At 34.8% G+C, this 23678-nt stretch overlaps 1 protein-coding gene across 1 annotated transcript in view; it reads right to left on the reverse strand.

The window, feature by feature from the left end:
* Window positions 1-23678, reverse strand: part of LOC136038739 (uncharacterized) — a 42473-nt gene that overhangs the window by 3775 nt on the left and 15020 nt on the right. Inside the window, exons 2-5 of the mRNA XM_065722101.1 lie at window positions 19423-19553; window positions 13995-14079; window positions 6032-6296; window positions 2724-2936 (exon numbers count right to left, since the gene is read on the reverse strand). Coding sequence (XP_065578173.1) covers window positions 2724-2936; window positions 6032-6296; window positions 13995-14079; window positions 19423-19553 — 694 coding nt within the window. The remainder of the gene's footprint in view (window positions 1-2723; window positions 2937-6031; window positions 6297-13994; window positions 14080-19422; window positions 19554-23678) is intronic.

A 23678-nucleotide genomic window follows, 5' to 3' on the forward strand; every position in this document is an offset into this window, starting at 1 on the left:
TTTTAACAGTTTAAAGTAATCGGATAGCAACTAGCCAACCCCACCCACCCCAACACCCAATTTTCTCCAAATGCATCCGATTACATTTTTGAGGTAGTCATTTTGTTCAAAATAGACTAAAGATTATATAACAAAAATCCCAGGGTTCACACAAAACCCCTGTAACCCGGGGGAAAGTGTTTTAAGTTATGTCCCGAGGGCATATAAGGTATTGCATGGAAAGGCTGGTTGTATAAACTTTGGAAGGGGCTCATTCAATTGAAAATTGAAAGTTCCAGCTCCTTTTTTAAGAGTCAAAAGGGACCAGATGACAACTAGTCCCCTGTCCTCTTTTTCCCAAATGCATCCAATCGAATTTTTGAGATAGCCATTTTGTTTAAAATAGACCAAAGATCATCTGACAAAAACTCCGAGGTAGACACAAGCCCTCAGAGTCCAGAGACAAGTGTTTTAAGATATGCCCCAGGGGCATATAAGCGTTTTAGGTTAAACAAAAAAAAATTCAAAGATCAGATAAGCCTGCCCACCCAACCCCACTAAAAAAACACTTATTAACGATATTTTTCCGAAACATAAGGGAGCTGACCCATCACTCTTCTCCATGGCCCGATTCTCCACCCAACAAATAACGATATTTATAAAATACAAATAATTTTATTCAAAAATCATTTGAGCTGACGCCCTGGCCCACGCTCAACGGTCCGACCCCCCTAAAAAACAACAACAACTTATTAACGATATCTTATTCCAAAAATTATGAGAGATAACCCCTGGCCCTCCCTCCATGGCTCAATCTCCCACTAAAAAATTATTCACGATTCTTTATTCCAAAAATCATGGGAGCTGACTCCCGGTCCTTACTCCAAGGGTCGAGCCCCCCACCCACAAACAAAAACAAATTATTGATATTTTATTGAAAATCATGGGAGCTGACCCCTGGCCCTCTCTCCAAGCCCCCCCCCAAAAAAAAAAAACAACTTATTAACGATATTTTATTCCAAAAATCATGAAAGCTTACCCTAGTCCTGTCTCCATGGCAGACCCCCCCCCCCCCCTCAAAAAAATAACGATATTTTATTCCAAAAATCATGGATCTGACTCCTGGCCCTGCCACCGTAGAGAGGAAAGATCTAATAAAATCAAACTGGACAGTTTAAGTATAATGATATTAACTGTTGAAACCTCATCAGTTCAAGATTTTATTTCACTTTATTTTTTATTTTCATTTCCAATGCTTTAATAACTGGAAAAGAAACATTTGTAATATAATTTGCTTTCAATGAAGCGCCAATGACGCAGTAGGCTGCCGACTTATACAGTTAGGAAAGGGGGCAGTATCCAAACTCTTGTTTTTGGTAAAACTATATTTGTCTTGAACAGTCTTTGAAGAAGTCAACTGAAAATTCAACTGAATATTTGATATATAATAGTAATAATTGCCAAAGACTCATCAGTTAAAAATTTAACCTTATTGTAATTTTTAGGGTTATTTTCAATGTTGTAATAAGTACAAAAGAAAATATTTATAATATAATTCATTTTCAGTAGAACGCCAATGACACAGTAGCTTTTAGACTTTTACAGTTAGGGAAGGAGGCGATACCTAAACTCTTCTTTGTAGTAATTTTTGTTCGTTTAAAACTTGATTTGCATATTCAAATTAATTTGTATTCGTTTTTAGATTTATTTATTCATTTATACTTCAAGAGCAAAAGATTTTTGTTCATTTAAGCTTTATTTGCACATTCAATTTAATCTCTACTCGTTTTAAGATTTTTTTTATTCATTTGTATTAGCATATGTTGCATGTTTCTTTGCTATGACTATTTATTTGATTTCTGTTCGTTTTACATTTCATTTATTCTTTAGTAGTAATTTCTGGTCGTTTTGAGTTTGAATTACTGTAGGTTTTCATTTCTTCTGATCTTAAGCTTAATATGGTCTTTGCTTTTCTTTGCAAAACTACTTTTTCGGACATTTTTTTTATCAATATTTTGAAGTAGGTGGAGATAACAGGTTCATCTAAGCTGTACGAAATTTTTACCGGATTCTTATGTTATATTTCTTCACTAATAAATTGGCCAGAATTGTTTTAAAATTTGTTTGGTTACCCATCATCTTTCCCCAATTACCCTACTTTTTGCTCTAGTAGCAGTTTATACTTGGTATAAACCAAAAATACGGGCATGTTTTTCTATTAGACGCACTAGCCACAATATCTGGAATACACTGCATTAACCGGAATTTTCAAAAGCTTTAAAAAGAATTTATAAGAATAAACTATTTTTCATCTTAATTTTTTCTGTATGCCTTTCATTGTATATATGTCTCAATTTTCTCTGTATTCATTCCAATTAATGCTGCGCTCAATTTTGGTTTGTCACTTGAGCAATACAATTCTTATGTTGTTAAACGTTGTAGTAAATAAATACCTCCTATTTCGTTCAACATTGATAATCAATAGATTGGTGATAACAACCATTCAGATCAGTAGTATAAGGTAGTATAAGCTTTGAACTAATGAGCAGGTTTTTATACATTATAACTTCATACCGTTAAAATTGGATATATACAGTAATTAAAAATTCACTGCAAAAGCCATTTCAACGGAGATCCAGAAAAATCATATTAAGAAATATCTATCCAACTCAAGAAAAGAAGGGGAAAGAAGACATTTAAAAAACAAAACAGCTATAAATATTTATATTTTTTAAATATCTGACCTGCAAACTCTTCCCGGCAAATCCGGCACATTTGAATTAAGGTATGAATAATCATATATCTTCCAATATCTTTTCTTCTCAGACCACAGGGAAAAACTTCATCTTCATCAATAAAAATATCAGGATTCGATCGACGATGATAGCCATAATGAATATATAATTTGACCATCAGAAACAAAGGTACCACAAAACCAGGCATCAAGAAAAACAGGCCTAGAAATACACATTTATCATTTCCATTTGCATTTAAGGTTTTCAAAAAAGTCTTGTGTGCATAACTTCATGACAAGTAAATTTTGCTATCATTGCTTTTTCAACTTCAACCTTATAGGAGAACTGATCAATCATAGTATATTACATGATACATGAAGAAAACCCTATTAAAACGATAAGAGTCTTCTAATTCATGAGCGGTCAATGGTCTCCCCGTGCTCTAAAATGAGTCCTGTGTGTAACGTCAAACCCAGCGACCAATTCACAAACAGAATAGAAGAAGTAAAACCCTAATAACGGAAACTTTGCCTGGTTACACATTTTTAAACCCCTACACGATTTCCCAATGCCCCACTTCTAATGAAAAAAGGGCACATAAGGGCTTCAAGCTCTTTTTCAATATTTATAAATGTGTTTTTAAGAATGAACTTTTTAGCAAAGGCCTTGGCATAACGCTACGCTGTCACAAGGTATACTATTAATTGGTTAATCTATGTAGCTGTTCACATACTTTTGACAGAAAATTATAGTGAACGATTTCGGTTTTTTTAGGGGGGGGGGTCGAGGGTGCTGTAAAGCGGTAGCGATAGAAGTAAAAGCAGAAAAAGATAGCGGTCAGTATTCATGACTTTGATAATTTGTTTTGGGGAGGGGGTGCGGGGGATAGTTTTCATCCCTAAATTTTTCTCCCTTTTTGATTTTTAAAAAATCCCGTTTTAAGCATTGTCCTTGAAACCCCCTATTTTTAAGTCTTTTCAATGACAATCGACAAATAAAAAAAAAACAAAAAAACAAAACAAAAATAAAACTGCTGATTGCATTTTTGCATACGGGAGATATATTCTAACACAGAGGCCAAAGTGCAACAAAAAACATATACTATTTGAGTCCCTGTTCAACACTCTTTCTAAATTAATAGTTTTTTCTTCTTTTTTTTTTACAAAAATCCCAAATGTAGATTTTTAAAACTTTTTTGGATCTCCATTACAAAAAAAGGAAAAGACCTTTTCCTCCCTACATTTTTGTGAATTAGGACGATATTGTATAAAGATAAAATACCGGAAAAAGCCTCACTGGATGTTGTAAGGAACAAACCTCAGTTGTAGCTAACGTTATCAAATAAATATACATACTCAAACATCATTTATGTTTGAAAGGTCACACATCTAGTAAGCATGAATGGAGGGTAGTTATACCTGACAAAGACGCTACAAATTCAATTACTGATGTTATAACAAAGCATAACTTTTTATTGGCTACACAAAAATGAAACTGGAATACCTAGTGAAAATATTCAAGGACTTATGGGTAGTATCAGTGAAGCTGTTCGTTTATACAACCAGATCTTTTTACCAAAAATCAGAAAAAAATAACCTTAATAAGCAATTGATAATCTCTCTATTATAAGCTATGTCCAAATATACCTCCCACCCAAGCTAAATTTGCGAGTGGCCAAATTGCATTGGGCCACATAAGAGCAGACACGATAACCCATATCAACTTGCAACAAAATATACTCTGAGTGGAAAAGGTGTTTATCCTTGCTATTTCTTTAACTGTCCTGAAGCCATAACGTAAACAAAATGCGCCACTCATTACGAATGACTATTTGGGAGATAAATGAATTAAAAGGCTTATCTTATGCTAGCTTATGTACTGTTGCAAGCATTATACATACAGGAAAATATTTTATTAGACAATGGACTTGACCTGCCCATTCTTAATGGATAGAATCCTACCCGTGTCTTAATTGTCAACATCAGCCTTGAATACATACGAATTAGTTCTGGGTAATCCTTTCCTATGAAATATTCTGGCGATTCTTTGCATAGCCTACCTCCGCTCGCTCAGGCTTTCGGCCTTCTTCCATCAATACCCAAATGTCGAAAATTTCCAGCTTCCAAATTTTTTTTTCCATATTTCCTAATAAGAATCTTATTGTCTCACATTTCCTTTAAACTGCTTGTTTAAATAAATACATTTTGAGCTCATTTATCAAAAAAGTTCTGGTATGTTGTTTAAAAAAAGAGGACGTCAAGAATCAATGCAACAATATTTAATACCAGTTGAGGTCCCTTTGGCTTTGAAACCTTAATTGAGGTATCTCCACAGCCTGAAATTTCAATCAAATCAACATACAAAAGAGCATTTTACACTAATATTTAATTCAAGAGCCACATTAAACATAATTTGTGTGACTGAAAACGCCAATGAATTATGAAAGCCTCCAATAAGATCAGTATTAACATCTTATTCACCTTATAGACTATGGTTTAAGATATGCTAGCATAACTGTAGGGTGCAAATGAAACATCTGAGTATCATAACTTAAATTGGCAGGGTACCATAACTTAAATCAACAGCTATATTATCACAATGTCCAGTACCATGGCTATGCAACTCTTAGAAGCAATGGTAGGTTTCAGTTCATAAACTGAAACGTATAAACTAATGCTTGGTATTCTTTTATCTGGTCTTCGTTAAATAACTACGTTAAACAAATCCGAGACATACCACCGATTGTTTAAAAAGCTTTATTTTGTAGAACTTGCATTTTTCTATAGTCGAGTAAGAAGTAACTGCTCCATAGAAGGCAATCGTAGGACATTTGTAGATAAACCAACAAATAGCACAAGGTTAGAAATATATTCCACGGATGAAAGTGCTGAAGACGTCGAAGTACGCCAACCCCAAGGATGAACTTTGGTAAAATAGCGTCACTGTAATACTTTCATGCCCGGTGACAATCAAGATAAAAAACCAAAACAGTGGAGATGATCAATTCGTTAGACTGGTTTATCACATAAATTGGCCAGGCCATACACAACCAGCGATGTACCAACTGTACATTAAAAATGTCTAGTTCACATTATATCCTGTGTTATATCATCTCTAGCAGGATATCATCAAGCATCTGGTGTTAGGTCCTCGTATAGTCTTTGATAATTAGAAAATAATCAATCACAATCAGTTCTGCAACGACTAAATTATCTCATAAGGTAAAGAAGGACACATAAATCTTCTTCGCGAAAAAATAAAGGACACATAATAACCGTAAAAACAATACAAACGATTCAAGGAGATAAAGTTCATACCTATTGAAATGAGAAGTTTCGGCCAGGCCTGACCCTCTAGAAAGTTGTTCCCGAATTTTCCTCGAATATCTTTGGGCTTTTTGCATGCAGAATCAGTTTCTTCTACGCCGCTTTTGCTGAGTTTTCTTCTGGCTCCCAAAAGAAAACAATATGATTGCTCTGCTACAACAATCTGGCATAGACCACTGGACTTCTTGTCAGCGCCTTCTCTCCAGTTCTTCACTGTAGTTATAGTCCAGTCGCTATTGACGTATTCCATTGGTACCTTATGAATATTTAGACAATATGTGCATCTATGTCTGATCTATACTTGTGATCTAGATACACAATAAACTTTGTTTTCGTCTATCTTTCTTTTTGTTAGTGTGTACATTAAAAAACTAGCTAAACTCAAAGCATTGAAAATTGATCCCAAATAAACCCTTTTGTAATTTAGCAACTTGTAATTTAAAACGTTTAGTAATTTTGAAGCAATCTATTAATGTTATTGAAATAATTTTGAACTGTTGGTCAATAAACGATTCACCCAATGATTTTCTAAAAATTTAAAAGGAATGTTTTTAAAATCAAGAAAGTATTGATGAGAAATTATTGCATATAAGCCTAATGAAGCTAGATTTCAATTTTTTTTCGTTTGAGGTTTAACTTATAGCGATTTTTCTGTTTAAGTTTGACTTGTCATGCGACTTTGTTTCTGTTTATTTCGAGTTTAGTATCCCCTATCACTTTTCTTTACAAAAATCTTTTATTGGAAAATATTTTATTAAATAAATTCATTTTCCCTTTTAACAGTCACAGTTTTTTTTTACGGGCTAACTGTTGAAATATTTGAGTTTTTATCAGATTTTTCTCTTAAGAGCTAAAATGTTGGACTTCAATTTGAATTTAAATCAAAATATGAATGCTTTGCTCTCGTAGTTCCGTTTTGCCTGATCTACATGACCAGTAAGTGTCAGTTGAAAACTTACTGGTCTTCATCAATACACCCCTGTACCTGTATACACTCCTTGTAAGTTTCAGACCCACCTCAAAAGAAACATTTCCTTGAGATATATTTGCTCCAAGAATTGATACTATCAACATTTCAAATTTTATTTTCTTTTAAGTTGGACCCCGGATTGTATTTTCATCCCTTGATCCGGTCTACGCGCCTGGTAACAGTTAATGGGAGAAAAAATTTAGCCCTTTTTTCAGTCTCAAATCGACAGAGCCCCAACTTTTCAAAATGTATCTATTCATTAAGGTTTTACCTGACCCTGTCTACACACCCTGTAAGCTTCAGTGGATCATACACTGAACACATTTTGAGCCAATTTTCAGGAGTAACGAATCAATATAGCCAACACCAATTTCGAATCTTTTTTTTCTGCATTGGTCTATTTGGCCCAAGGAATTGTGGACATAATTTTCAAACCGAACGGAGACACAAAACTTGTGGGCTCAAATTGGGAGATAAATAAACTTTTATTCTGCTTGTCTGAGCTGATAAAAATATTTGGAACTTAGTTGCTCTTTGTGTTCCGGGCTGACTAACAATAACCAATCAAACAAAAGTTGTTTTTTTTTTTTTTTTTTTTTTTAATAGCTCGTCTAGGTTGACCAGTTTGTTTTCCATATTTTTACATTAAACTCGCCCCGGTTGATTGACTTGCAAGTGTAAGTTTCAATTGATAGGATACAAAAAAAACTTTGTCCATTTTTACCTCCTAGCACACTACCCTGAAAAAGAGGTTATAAGATATTTGGTGTCTTTTTTTATAAACCTGTACCCCAATCCTAAGAAGTTATTTATAATTGAACGTCCACTTGGCCCAGGAACTTTGGGATATTAGTATCAAGCCGATCGAAAAAAAAAGAGAAAAAATATGGCACCCGCGATTCTTGCCCTAGCCAATAATACCTATGGGTTTGGTTACCTTAGCTCAATCAGCCAAGTATTTATTAGCTAATTAGTAGCGGATATTGTATTTAACATGCTATCAGCACCCAAGCCTTACTATTTTCCAGCTCTACGAGTGCCGCCCCTAACTCTTCCTTGCTAAATAAGGTTTTCTTCACTCCCAAATCATTGAAAATGTTCTCATTATTTTCTATATCATTTCCATCAGCTATGTCACGGTTTAACGCATATTCAATATAAGTCACCCATTTTTTTTATCACTTGTACTTTTATTTATTACATTCTACTTCTCCCATTTTTTCTTATTCTAATTTTAAAGTCAACTGTTCTTGGAGATATCCTTACAAATTCTCACCAAGTAGTTGTTCTTTCTAAATTTCAGCTTAAAATTAACTATAATTGCATAATATATTGTATAGTATAATTATAATGAGTATTAACTATAATTATAATGACATAGCCAAGATCATGATTTCACAAAGACTATAGTGCCTAAAATGATATCAAAAATCGTTTTTAGATTCTCCGTGTTCAACCCGGCAAAACTTTAAACCGTTTTCCTCTTAAGAGTTTCAGACGTGTTGGACACGGGTTCCTTAAAATTGTAACGCTGCAGAATAGCATGGTTGAACACGGTTTCTGAGAACACATTCGCCCGTGTTGAATACGCCACTCAAAACGATAATCTGCACAACCCGTGTCAAACTCCATGTTGGGTGCAGGTGGCCGGAATACAAGACTCAGATAATGATTCAGCAAGTGGTACTGAAATAAGTCCCTCTATACTGAACTACACTTTGTTGTATACCTGGCTTCAAACTTGTTTTGCTTGGTGAACTAAGAGAAGCCTCTCTTTAATTTTAAAGGAAATTGTAAATAAGCTTAAAACCGATTGTTCTGGTATTAAAAATTTTTCGAATTTTAATCAATATTGGAGTGTTAATAATTCGCTGCAGGTGATAGATTCTTTAACAATGGTTTCAGCTAAAAGAATTGAGTCTTTCGATTTTGCGACAATGTATACTAATTTATCACTTAATGTAGTGTTAGATAATTTAAAAACTGTTATCAAGAAATCTTTCCTCTTATCTAGTAAAAGGTTCTTAAAAATAGACACTTATAATAAAAAAGCTATATGGACAAATTGCTTTAAGACTACAGTTAACTTGAGATGTTACAGCTTGGATATGATTTTTGAGTTATTAGAATTTGTTTTATACAATACTTATATAAGATTTGGTGGTGATTTGTACAAGCAAATCGTGGGAATTCCCATGGGGGGGGGGGGGGGAATGCCAGTCCACTTATAGCTGACTTGTTTTTAAGTCAACTAGAATATAAATATATGATGGATAAGAATAATCCAAATAATTTAAAACATGTTTTGTCAAATAATAAAATATATTTAGATGATATTTTGGTCCTAAATTGTAAGGATTTCATTGATATTTCTAAAAATATATATCCATCAGAGCTTACTCTTGAACCTAGTCATGGCGCTGGTCATGAAGATCATTTCTTAGATTTAAATATTAATATTTCTGATAGTAATAAATTAAGTTTTAAAATGTATAATAAAACGGATGATTTTGATTTTGAAGTGATTAGTTTCCCATTCCCTGAAAGTAATATACACTCAAATATCACATATTCGGCGTTTTTCTCACAGTTACTTCGTTATGCAAGGATTTGTAATAATTATATTGATTTTAAAAATAGATGTAAAATCTTAAGCCAAAAATTGATATTAAGAGGTTTTTCTGCATAAAATTAACTTGGCAATTTAAAAAATTTAGTTTTCATTATAACGAACTTTTAAATAAATACCAAAAGAATTATCTGGAAATACTTAAAGAAATTTTCGGCTAATTTCGGAGGTTCGCGAAAAGATGATGCAGCGCCATTTATTTTGAATTGTGTTTCTAATAGTGCGGATTTTTTTTAAAAAATAGCCACATGGTAAAGATGAATTCTATAATTGTTTAGTTCATTCAGGTTTTTTGCAAAGTGTTAATGTTTGTGATTTGGTAAAATTTATCATATTTAGTTTGCCTATTGTTGCTAAATAGAGGAATATATTAACAGGATAAGCTTGTTTTGGTGTTACTTGGTTGTTCTACATTTTTTTAATTTTTTTTTTTTTTTTTTTTTAGGCATGTATTTTGGAGGTGATACCTGACACGGGGATGCCATGGATATTCTGTGATAGGCACAACACTTGACTGGGTAGAGAATTTAAAGTGCCGAAACCCTATAGACAAGTGTATTCTCCTGATGAGCCCTTGTGTTGGGTTGTTGCCTCTGAATTATTTGTCTTTATTGTTTCTATTGTTTGGTAAATGACGACTTATACTTATTGACGACATGACTGCCTGTCCATGGATTATTCTTTATGGTTGATTGTGTATGGCTATGCTGTTTGACCTATGTGATTGTATGGATGAGTAGGGTTAAGGCCTCATTCAAGTGCTGGTCTATATTAATCACTAATTTAGGAAAACAGTCTTCCTTTTCTCCTTCTGTCTCTTTTTTTTTGTGTTTGTGCTGTTGCACTGGTGATTTCTCTTTTCCTAATATATATATATATATATATATATATATATATATATATATATATATATATATATATATATATATATATATATATATATATATATATATATATATATATATATATATATATATATATATATATATATATATAACAGAAATTTTACTTAAAACAGATAGGGATCTAATCAAGAAAGGGGAGTGGAAGACCTGTGTAAAAACAACAGAAAGTAGATTATTTACACTAAAATGTCGGAAGGCATCGTACAAAATTCGCGATTTTTCTGGAAGGTTGTGAGGAGGAGGTTCTAAGAGCCTCTACACGGGCATCTCATGGAAACATATTAGGACGAAAATGGATCATGTTCAATGATTTGAAAATGCCCATTATTCAAGCATCAAAAGAAAAAACCTATCTAAGAAGTTTTTTTTAACAAAAACTAACTGTTTTTATTACTTAAAACTTTTCAAAGGAAGAACATTGCCTTGAGAATGGAAGAATTTACTGGTCCGCATTTGCTTCAGAAAATAGAATCTTTAGTTGAAATATTTTGAAAGGCAAATGGTAAGTGAAAAGCTTACAAGCTTAGACAATGTTTATATTTTTGTAATTGTAACAACTTTCAGTTAAGCAATGATTAAAGTTTAAAGTAAAGAGTGGGGCAGTCCCACGCTACAAATCAATTCCTGTTCATTTTAAGGTTCATCACTGCTTTTTCCTTTCATTTGAAGAAAACCTTATTTTTCAATTTAAATTAATTCAAAAACACACATTTCGCACCAGATGGATTGTTGTGCTTATTGAACCACATCAACATGCCATCATAACAATATGACTTAGAGCAAACAGAAGACATTTTTGGAACTTTAAGTTTATTCCTAATCACTTTTAATAGTATACATTTTTTGGTAGGCTGCATTATTTTAAGGAGAAATCCAAAACTACTCACGACTGCAGATCAACGCCATGTATAATGAGCTGCGTGCAACTAAACCCCAAGCAACTGAAACAATGTAGATAAAATCTCGTGAATCTGATCCCAGATGCAAGTGAACCTCCGTGCAACTGGACCCACGTACAGCTCAGGCCCATTTAACTAGCCTTCTTGCAACCGAACCCCGTTTAACTCAACCGGCGTGTAACTCAGCCCCTTTAAACTGAATCTTCGTACAACTAAAAATCCATTTAACTGGGTTCCCGTGCAACTCAACTGAACCCTCATTAAACTGAACCCACGTTTAAGTCCACCATCGTTTAACCCAACCTTCCTTTAACTCAACCCTTATGTAACCTAAGCCCCGTTTCACTGAACTCAACCCTAGGCCTAAGAATGAGTTTGAACTAGCGCTGAAAGATCACAATTTGCTTCTCGCTTCGTTCGCATTTTCTAACTTTTATTACCCATTTGGACAAGCTAAACTAATTTAGACCAATGACAAAGAACCGGCAAAGCCCCAATTGCAACTAATTTTCGCCACTGACACACAATGAAAACACTTGTGTGTATCTTTTTGCGAATGACAAAGTTAATAATTGTTCCATTCAAGTTGGAATTTATCTAGTTTCCATCTGAATAACCAAATTTGATTTCTTTCCCCGTACTTCATCATATATTATAATTAATCTGTTTTCCAATGTGTGAATGGGAAGGAGGGATGGACGTTGAATTTGGGCCTTAGCTCTGAGAATAGAAATAGCCATTTCTCTGGTCGGGCTTAAATTTTGGTAGGATGTAGCCTCTAGTCTAGGAACACATATAAGTTAGAAAGCATTTGAAGAAAAACTGAGAGGTTTTGGGATGAAACCGAAGTTTGACATTCTCAAAATTCCCGATGAAAAAAAATGTTTTAAAATAATGTTGTGATGGTAGCGGAACCTTCGGGTGAAGTATGCTGTGTAACATCACAACCAGTCACCAGTTAATGCGTACCTTTATGGTGTGGGGGAAATAAAACACTAATTCCAAGAATATTAAATAGTTGCCCGTTTTAGCGCTCCTATGATGTTCCAGTGACTGGCTAGTTCTGGGGGAAAAAAGAAAAAGACAACACATTTGGGTATCAAGCACTTTTTCATAGTTTCCAAGAATTTGTTTCGTAATTTATTTTAGTGTTAAAATGAAAATAAACAGCCTCCACCATTAATAAATTAGCATTGTATTTTATCCATTTTTTTTCAGTAGGTAGTTTTTTCAAAACTCTTTTTTTCCACTTGCGAAAGTGACTGGGAATGGGAGTATTCAAGAGGGGGATTTTTAACACCATCTTAAGGGTTTTTGATCATGGAGATTTCAGTGGTAGATCTTTTATGGTTTCAAGCCTTTACACTCCAGAAATGACACTAAAATCGCATTTTAGTGCCATAAGGCATTTTATGATGCTGTTGTCACGAGGAAATTATAATAAGCGAGTAAATTTAAAAATTAGCTTTCAAACGACATTAAACAGCTCTCTATGATATTCTAGAGTCCTAATAGTACTGGAGGTATAAAAAAAAGAAGGGGAACCAATCAGCGTTTCCAGCTCTTTCTAAAAATTCCCAGAAATTTGTTTACACAATTAAATTTTACTATTATGATGAATTTAAATAATAGCTACCCTTCCTGAGTCAGCATTAACGAAAAGTTTTTCTTACAAGATAGTGTCTTTTTTTAACGCGTAATTAAAATTTTGACTTTTATGGGCCATGGTTTTTGCGTACTATGGTGCCGCTATTGCTGCAACCATGACCTTCAGGTGTGTTTGGACCCTGGGCATGAATAGTTGCGCTAATTTACAAATATATAGGACAAAAGATAAACTGTTGTTTTTTAGAGGGGGGGGGGGGTTTTTCATCGAAGCAGCATAAACAAAACACAAAAACAAACAAAAGAAGTAACCAATAAACACAGACTATTTCACTCAAGTTAGCTTTTGTCACCTCCTACAAAACGGGATGAATTATACTTTTTAGTTATATTGTTGATTTGAGGATAGCTGAGCTGAACACAGTTGATTTGAATGTAGTCAGGCAGGTTTGGGTTAAATGGAGGTTGAGCTGAATGAGGATTTAGTGAAATGAGGGTTGAACTGCACGGAAGTTGAGTTGAATGCGATTGAATTGCATGAGTATTGAGTTGACTGAGGGCTACCTTGCATTAGGATTCAGTTGAATGGCGGTTCAGTTAAAACGTGGGGATGAGCTGCACGCGGCTCCAGTTTAACGAGGGTTCAGTTACATTCGGGTTTAGTTAAATGGGGTTGAGTTGCACGAGGGTTCAGTTGCATGGGCGTTCAGTTACACGGGAGTTCAATTGCACCTGGAATCAAGTGCAAGAGGGTTCAGTGGAAATGGAACCATAATACATTGCACAATATTTTGGCTTTGTGCAAAATTGTAGTAAATTAAGGGCTAGTTGGGCTTGATATAACATCTGGAACAAATTATTATACTTCTTAATCATGAACTACATGAAGCAAGTAAATCTGCAGCACAGTGGAGAAACACCTATGGAAAGCAATGATTAATCTTACCCTGAAAGTTGATCTCTGCATAGGCACATCCAAGGGCTCTCCAGTTTCTGAATCTATCTCTGAAGAACTGCAAGTGGTCAATCTTCTAGAAATAGAGGGCGATGTAACCGTTTTAAACAGAGTCTGGAGAAAATATATGAAAAAAAAGATACATAATTATAAGAAGGAGTGCTAGAAATAACCTGTACCTAATACTTGATATAAAGAGAACACAACACAAGGGTTAAAAAAAGAGCAAAGGTTTTATTTTTAAAGGATTGTGGTTTTTGGTTTTTAATTGTATCGTTTCAAAAAGAAAACCAAAAAGATTTATAACTTGTAATATAAGTACAATTTTTGCATAATCTTCGTAATGAAATAAGAATTAAAATATCAAAATAAACTAAGTAATAAGTGAGCAAACAAAATGTTCCAGAGTATTTAAATTATTACAGCAAGACTCACTGTCACACTTTAGAAACAAAGTTTACGCTCTGAGACTAAAAAGGAACATTTTCAGAACTAAAACCAGAGGAAAAGAAACTGATAACTGAAAATTAAGGGAAATCTTTGTTTTGTCAAAATTTCAGAAGGTATACCTGTCAAGTAGACAAGTTTATTTGTACTCACATCTAAGCTAAGCTACCAACACTGACCAGCTCCCAATACCAACTGCATATTTCCAAATCCTTTGCATACCTCGTTTACAATATTGATTACATCTGGTACATGTTGTTTAAAATGACTTCATTCATACAAACAAAAACAACTCCAAGTCTATACCAAGAAGAGATTCAACCCGTAGTAAATAAATCATAGATCCAATAACATGCAATTCTTACAGCCATCATGAAAACTGGCATTATGGTCACAATGAACAGAGCACATTGGGGTAAAGAGGAAAAACACTCAAAGGTTTTTCCTCAATATAAAATATTTCAATGTTCTTATTAAGTAAGAGAACACACAAACAAACAGTACTTTGAAATCGTAGATGTCTTTTAAGTGGCTTGACATAACGTATCCAAGAATCAGAAAAGAGGTAACAGTTGAAATGATTATGTAAAAGACAATGAAATATGCATCCAGCATCATTAAAGTATCCTCGACTAGGAATAAAATACAATTAGCGATACAAATATATAGCTGGTAATGAGCCAGGAAAAAATATCAATGTGTCAAAAGACAAGAAGAAAACAATCTTTATGATTGACGTATTGGATTGAAGGTTAAATTTGAGCCAAATTACAAAATAGATTAAAAAAGAAAAGACATAAAAGAAAACGGAAGATCAACTGCATTTACTTTTATTCAAGTGTCTTTTTCTTTATTAAAATAGAAAATTTGGGGCACTAGCTCATTTAAGCATGTTCAATTTTCAAGAGAAGATACAGATGTAGTCTGCTACATCATTGTGATGCATCCTGTTGGGATTGCACTCCTTATTTTACAAATATTTCTCCTCAGTCTTCATTTGAGAACTGAAATCAAAACGAGCTTGGAATCTCACTTTTAGTTATGTTCATCTATACTAGTATTTGAAGTTAGGAATGGTATTGACAAAATATGCTGTCAAGAAGGTCCGAGCAATGATAGTGGCTTATAATGTACCTAGTAGACAGCAAGATTGTAGGAACTCACAACAGCTAAGTAAATCTTTTTCTGGGTTTGCTTGTCCAAGTCTGAGCACATGATATCTATTATTGCAGCTGTGAGATTAAAATCCACAGCAGAAGGCATGGTAGGTAAAGTAAACTAAATGACTTCTTATTTGGTGATATATGGTGATTTCACTCCTTGTCTTAATGGATGACATAGAACTTAATTGTGTAGTGCCAAAAATGCATCTAAGTCTCCGTCAGAGAGTACCCCTGAAGTGAATGGGTCTGTGGCCACGTTCTTAGCTGTCTCATTGATTCTGATGATTCCTTTGATCTCAAGATAGCCGGGAATGAATTTTAATTTCATAGTAGAACCATTTTGTTGAAATCTTTTTAAGAGGCAATGTACAGCAGTCCTCTAATTCAGTTTGCTTTTGTTTTAATAGCAGCAAAGCAGAGAGGGAGTTTGAGTAAATTATGATCTTGGGTGGGAACCAAGGATCCTGTGAAGCTGTTTCTAAGCTCACAGTAATTGCTGCTATCTCAGCAGAGAAACCACGACGTCTCCCCCGGAAATTCACTGGTATTGCTCTCTGCGTGTATTATTACTCGCCGGGTCAGACGAGTGAATACCGCCAAGCATTCGTAGAAAAGCTACAACTCAGTTCGGATTTTGTTTTGGGCAAATACCCATCATGCGGAATTTTCATGATGGGCGATGCCAATGAATTAAAGCTCCATCACCTGGACGCCGGAATCGGCCTGAAGCAGCTCGTCAATTTTCCCACAACCAAAGGTGGCACCTCCCTTGACCGAATTTCCACAAATATGCACGAATTTTACAACATACCTACGACCGGGGCTCCAATTGGAGGAAGTTACCACTTTTCTCTTGAACTTAACCCCACCTGTTCCATTAAAATCGATTACACTACAACTGTAACTATCAGTCGACCAATCACAAGTGAGGGACTTCTGACTTTTGGCCAATGGTTAAGCTGCGAGAAATGGGAAAAATTCCAAGATGCTAAAAGTAGCAACGAAAAAGCTACTATTTTCCAAGAAGCTTTGCTTCATAATTACAAGGCCTGTTTTCCTGAGAAGTCAACAAAACGTTTCTCGTCAGATCGACCATATATTACACAAGAAGTTAAGAAAATGGTAATGGAAAAGAGATAGCTTTTCCGTCATGGTAATACCCAACAAGCCAACAGGTTGAAAAACAAACTAAGAAAAGTCACTCGAAAACACGCGAACAAATATGTAGAACATAAAGTTAATCATCTGTTCGAGTCCAAACCAAGCCAGTGGTACAACCGAATCAAAAGGATGACGGGCAAGGTGGAAAAAGGAATCGATTTTGGCATTGATGAAGATGACGTCGTAACAGCCAACTCCCTTAATAAACATATGGGTAACATTGTGCAATCCCTCCCACCTTTGCTGAGCGTGGGAATACCCACCCCTCCTCCTGAGTCTTTTGATTTCCCTTTGATATCAGAGTCCCAGGTGTTTTTCAAATTAAAAAGGCTTAAAAGAACAAGCATTACCCCTGTAGATATTCCCATTGATCTCATCAAAGCATTTCCAGATTATCTTAGTGGCCCCCTAACACTCCTTTTTAATCAGGTGACAAAAACAGGTGAGTATCCATCAATTTGGAAAAATGGGTTCATTACACCAATACCAAAAAAAGATCCGCCCAATGATTTTTCGGGTGTCCGACCGATCACTATGACACCCATTTTTAGCAAAGTGTATGAAAGTTTTGTTGCAGCATGGCTGAAAGACCGTATTCTGGACAAAATTGATCCAAGGCAGTTTGGAAATATGCCAAACACATCTACATCTCATTACTTAGTAAGTATAATTGACAGTATTTTGCAAAAACTCGATGAACCAGATTCTTGGATTAATCTTATTGCAATAGATCTAAGAAAAGCTTTTGATTTAATTTGCCACAAAATTCTTGTAAAAAAAACTTCTTGGACTAGGTGTACATTCATTCCTTGTACGTTTAATTGCTAGTTTTCTTTCTGGTAGATGTCAACGGACAAAATATAAGTCCACCTACTCCGACCCACTGCCCATTTTTTGTGGAGTTCCCCAAGGTACCCTCTTGGGACCACTTTTGTTTCTTGTCATAATAAATGATTTGGCAACAACACTGGACGATCGCTGGAAGTATGTCGACGATCTGTCGCTCATTGAATGTTGTCGGAAAAACCTACCAAGCAGAGCAGGTTCATTAATGAAAGATATATGTCAAGAGGCAAAGGTGGACAAAATGACTGTCAACTTTGATAAATCTGTAATTTTAACATTTTCTTTTTTAAAATCTGCGCCAGTTTTTAATCCACCTATTCCCAGCGCCAGTCACGTGACCGAAATTAAACTGCTCGGCGTTCATATCACTTCAGATCTGAAGTGGAATAAACATGTTGATGGCATGTTAAAAAAAGCTAATTTGGCCATCAGGTCTCTAAAGTTGTTGGCTCGCCATGGAATCCCTGCACCACACCTCCTACGCATCTATTTCTCTTTTATACGTTCCACACTTGAATACTGTTGCCCTGTATGGCATTTCGGGCTGACTAGGGAACAGTCGGACCGGGTTGAGAGGGTGCAATACCGTGCCCTCCTAGTAATCTCAAAAGCCCCCAAAATACCGTACATATCCCTCCTTAATCAGTTTCAACTTCAAACCCTTCAATCTCGTCGTTTAAAACTAGCCCTATCCTTTGGTAATAAAATTTTGTCCAGCCCTATACACCGAAATATCCTTCCTCCCCAACATCAACCGGCACGGGTAAGGCCACTCAGGGCCGTTGCAGAGCCTGTACCAAAACTTCAACCTGTGACTGTGTCACATGCTCGTTATGAGCTTAGTTTTGTGCCCTCGTTTGTTAAGTTGTTTAATGCTGGATCGACTTTTTAATCCGGATTATTGTTGTTAATTGTATATATTATAATTTTGTGTATACTTGTTGACTTATTTTCGTGTGTATGTGACAATTATTATTGTTAATTGTATATATTATAATTTTGTGAATGTTAATTTTGACTTGTCGACGAATTTTTGTGTGTGTATGACAATAAAAACTAATAATCGGCTCTGTCCGTCGAATGTTTTTTAAATAAAATGAATTTGAATTTGAAAAGTGTCTGATTTAGACCCATCAATGACCATAAAAAAGTAAATTCTATGTATTGCATTCTCTATGTGGTGCAACTGTGCCTGAGCCAGAGTTTCTTTGATTTCTTCCTTATAGCATTTGCAATGGACTGTTTACAATAGCAGTAATAAGTGTTTACAGTCATTCTTCATCTGTAACTTCTACAGAAGGAACTTTTCCATGTTCTTTGAATTTTTTTTTTAGTCAACTATTGGTCCTCTAAAAAGCTGAATTGTATTCTGTGTTCATCACAGATTTTAGCGTCCAAAACAAAGTGTATTTTTCTCACAAACAGGCGAAAAATTTTGTATTTCATATTAATTGCAAGGCAGTGAGAGCATACCAGCAACAGCTTTGCATACATGACTACAATAAGAAACCCGCCACAGAACTTGGTTGATAGAAATTAAACTTGTTAAGGGAAATCAGAAATAAGAATTGTCATCCCAAGAAATTTATAATTAGTTCTAATAGTTCACTGTTTCTCCCCTATGGATGTTTTTCCATTGTAGTATAGTAATCTTGCCTATACTTTTTAGGCAAAAATAAATAAATACAATTAACCAAAGAAAAAATTCCCAGACTATCCCAAAAAAAATATGAAGAAGCAGAAAATTTATTTCCAAAAGAGAGAAAAAAGAAGGAAAGAAGGATTTAAAACATAAAAAATACCTATTTTCCTGAACAACAGCTTCCTTATAGAGAACTTCTCCAGTTTCCTCATCTATAACAATTTCCCCTGTCTCAGGATCATCTAAGGTGAGACTGGCCACATCAAGATCTACATAAGGATCCATTAACATCTGCAAGAGGAAATAAAAGTAAACTACCTGAACCCGAAGATTACCTTTGTTTAACAAAGTGAGCTCACACTTCTGCTAGCTCACAATATTAATGCATAAAAGGTAAGGTAAAGGATGCAGCCCTAGACTGTCCAATGCCTACTGATAGTACTATTTTCTGTTTCTTTGATCTTCAGACAGCAAGTAAAATTGGGGGTTGGGTGCCATCTATACTTTACTTTAACACACCCATCTTGTTTAACTTCACTGAATTTCTTCAAGTATTCATTTGTAATTGGTTAACTTTGGATAAGCTTACAGAGCCGCACCACTGACCCCATGTCAAAGCAACATCAGAACCTGAACTTCTGTCTTGAAGTAATCATTTAACCTTTGCATGCATTTCATCAATTATAAAAAAAATTCCCTTGCCTTAAGCCCAGTGTACATAGATAAAGCAGAAAGCAAACCAACAAACCAAAATTGCACTATATATTGTTTCAATAGTATTAAAAAAAACATATTCTTTACATTTTCATTGATTGATTCTATTCATGACCATAGAGTTAAGCCTAGTAGCTACACTGTCTTACAATTGCCTGCTTCTGTTACATCCCAATTTATAAGACAATTTAATTACATCCAAGAAATATCTCTCCTCCTTCTGGGTTTTTAGGACAATCATAACCAATTTAAAAACTAGTTTACTTCTGTTTAGAACTCAACTTTTTGGATAGAAGCTTACTTCTATCCCACATTTTCAAAACCATTCTAGCAACAGCTAATAATGACTAGACCAAATGAAATAGGTGAAAAAATAGTACTTTCTATTTTGATTAAAATTACCATACACTATACATCCATGGCACCCTATTTACAGAATCAAAACTCTTCACAAGGGATTTACAATCCAAAGTCTTGAATACTATCCCTCCCAGTCCTCTTAGTCAGTGAAAACAAGTGTGTCTCTTCTTTTTCTCCAGTACAAATTCTTCTTGATAACATCACGGTAAAGTGCCATATTGCACCCTTTGCTACCATTTCTGGAGTGGAAAGGCTGGAAAGCAAGACAGGCATAAAATTCAAATCTCTATATTCAAGAATGCCTAGCCAGAGGTTTACAATTCCCTTCTCACATACTTCCGTCTCAGTCTCTTTAGGAAATAAAAGCTAGAAAATGCATTAAAAAGTGACAGATAAAAAAACATTTAAATTTGACTCAGGAGTAACTACAATTTTTATGCTTAACTTCTTTAAATCTAAAAAAAAGGGCAAGATTTAGGCTACAAACAATTATTTTAGGGCTTCAGAGCATTTATCTGTTATAACACGTTTTCAAGTAAATTGGAATGGTAGCAATTATTAAATTTGAAAAGAATGCTGAAATGCAATTAAAATGGTTTACTTGTCTTTCAACTAGCATAGCTGAATCAGTAAAGTTTTCTATATAGGTCACTCAAAAGTTACATATGGCTTCCTTAGGAGAGGGGGTAGGGGATAAGATGCAACTACGACGATACGGATGTAATATTACAAAACAGTCCTGAACAGTAGTAGTCTTTTGTTACTTAACCTAGTATTTAGTCCAGAAGAGACAATGCATAATATCAATTCAAAGATAAATGACAATAAATGCAGCTATTCTTCAGCTACTTTGAGCATGAGCTTACTTCTTAAAACTAATCTATTCTACAGAATAGGTCAGATGCAAGTTTCATACCAATAGTTACATCAAAAGAATTGCAATTTAATGCTGATTTTAAATATATAAGTTTCATCAAGTTTAGTCTTACCCATCAAAAGTTACGACCCTGAGTAAATTTGCCTTATTTTAGAAAATAGGGGGAAACAATCCCTAAAAGTCATAGAATCTTAACGGAAATCACACCATCAGATTCAACGTATCATAGAACCTTACTGTAGAAGTTTCAAGCCCATATCTACAAAAATGTGGAATTTTGTATTTTTTGCCAGAAGAGAGATCACAGATGAATGTTTTTTTTTTGTCCCCAGGGGTGATCATATCGACCCACTGGTCCTAGAATGTCGCGAGAGGGCTCATTTTAACAGAAACAAAAAGTTCTAGTGCCCTTCTTAAGTGACCAAAAAAATGGAGGACACCTAGGCCCCATCCCTATATATATATATACATACATACACGCATATACACATACAAAAATAGATAAAATAATTTCTAAGAAGCCAAAGAATTTTTAATAATTTTCTTGAACAAACCGAATGAGTGGCACCTTCGAGCTGATTCGGGCAACTTATTCCATACAATATAACCCGCAATTAAAGGATTAAAGTCTGACCTTACACAAGAAGTAAAAGGAACTTGAATATGATTTTCGGTATTGCGAAGCTTGTAATTATTCTGATCAGAGGTGAGAGATGGCTGAACACTTTGGGGATGGGGGGACGGGTCACCATTAAGCTGAGAAAAAGTAAAACATACACACGAAAGAATATACAGTGACTCAAGATCAAGTAATGGGATAACTCTTGAACGGTTAGTTTCCTTAATGAGGTTTCTAGCTTTATTATAAACCTTAGAAAGTGGTTTTAACACCGAAGGAAAGGTTGACATCCATACTATTGGACAGTAGGAAACTTAAGATCGGATCAAGGAGTGAAAAAGGATTTCCAAAATTGATCCAGGGAAAATATGTTTGAGTTTCCTTAAAATACCGAGACTCCTGCATATCTTCATTTTAATCAAATCAATGTGACGCTTGAAAGACAAGTTTTCATCAACAAAGATACCCAAAAAACGAACATATCGATCTTTAGATCTATGAATTATCCCATTTGGCTGATAAATTTCTGATAACTAGGCATAAATCTGAGAAACATGCAAAAATATCAAAAAATGGACTTTGAATAATTTAGGGTAAGATAATTAGCATCAAGCCATGAAATTACTCTCTCAAACAACTATTCCAAGTTTAATCGAAGCTCGGATTCACAGTTTCCCGAAGCACCGAGTGTGCTATCATCAGCAAAACAAACAAGGACATCAGAAGATGGCGAACTATAGCTGGCACTATGGGCAAGGAAAGGTTTAGGATGACAGAGTTTACAGCAAAGAAGAGGTTTCTGCTTTTTTACTGCGTAAAAAAGATCATTTACATAAATCAAAAATAACACTGGCCCTAAAACTGATCCCTGAGGGAAGCCAAAATTCACTTGTGAAGGTGAACGGAAAAGTGGATCGACAGAAATTAACCTATCATTTAAATAAGATTGAAACCAAGAAAATACATTACCCCTAATGCCAAAATGAGACATCTTCGATAGAAGAATTTCATGGGTTAAGGAATCGAAGGCCTTGCGAATATCCAGGAATATAGCAGCCGGAATTAATCCCGATTCCAATGCAGAATGTATAAAATTCAAAAGGGTCATAAAGGCATGCTCAGTGGAGTGCTTCATTCGGAAACCAAATTGAAAATCATGAAAAAACTTTTTAGATTTTAGAAATTTAAGGAGACGAGAAAGCATAGCCTTTTCGAAGATTTTACTAAATACTGATAAATTGAAATTGGTCAATAATTTGCTGGATCATTTCTTGGTCCACCTTTATACAGAACAATAATCCGAGCACGCTTGAGAGCATCCTGAAAAACACCATATTTAAATGAAAGATTAACAAGTTTTGTTAGAGGCACAACTATTGAAGGAAGAATAGATTTAACTACCTTAGTAGGAATAGAATCTAGCCCAGATGAAGACGAGTCTTTAAAGCCATTAACAATTTTAGTAATTTCAATTTCTGTTACTGGCTCTAGAAACATAGACTTAACACAAGACGGCCCGAGGTAAGATCTAAAGTCCGACTTAGACCGAGATAAAGTAGCTGTGGAAGCGATATTCTTACCAATACTAGCGAAAAATGAAGTAAATGCTTCTTGGACATTAAGCTCACCCTCTACAGTCTCATCACGAATGACTAGACTCATAGGTAAAGAGCTATACTGAGAACCAGGTTTAAGCACAGAATTTATTACATTCTAAGTTTTACGAATAACCTTATTACACGCAGCAAAATTATTTAGATAATAGAGAGATTTGGCTTTCCTACACAAGGAATTATATATATTCCAGTAAATCTTGAATTGACAAAGACGAATAGCACCCGCTGAA

This window comes from Artemia franciscana, chromosome 18 (genome assembly GCF_032884065.1).
Source record: "Artemia franciscana chromosome 18, ASM3288406v1, whole genome shotgun sequence".
Lineage (NCBI taxonomy): Eukaryota > Metazoa > Arthropoda > Branchiopoda > Anostraca > Artemiidae > Artemia > Artemia franciscana.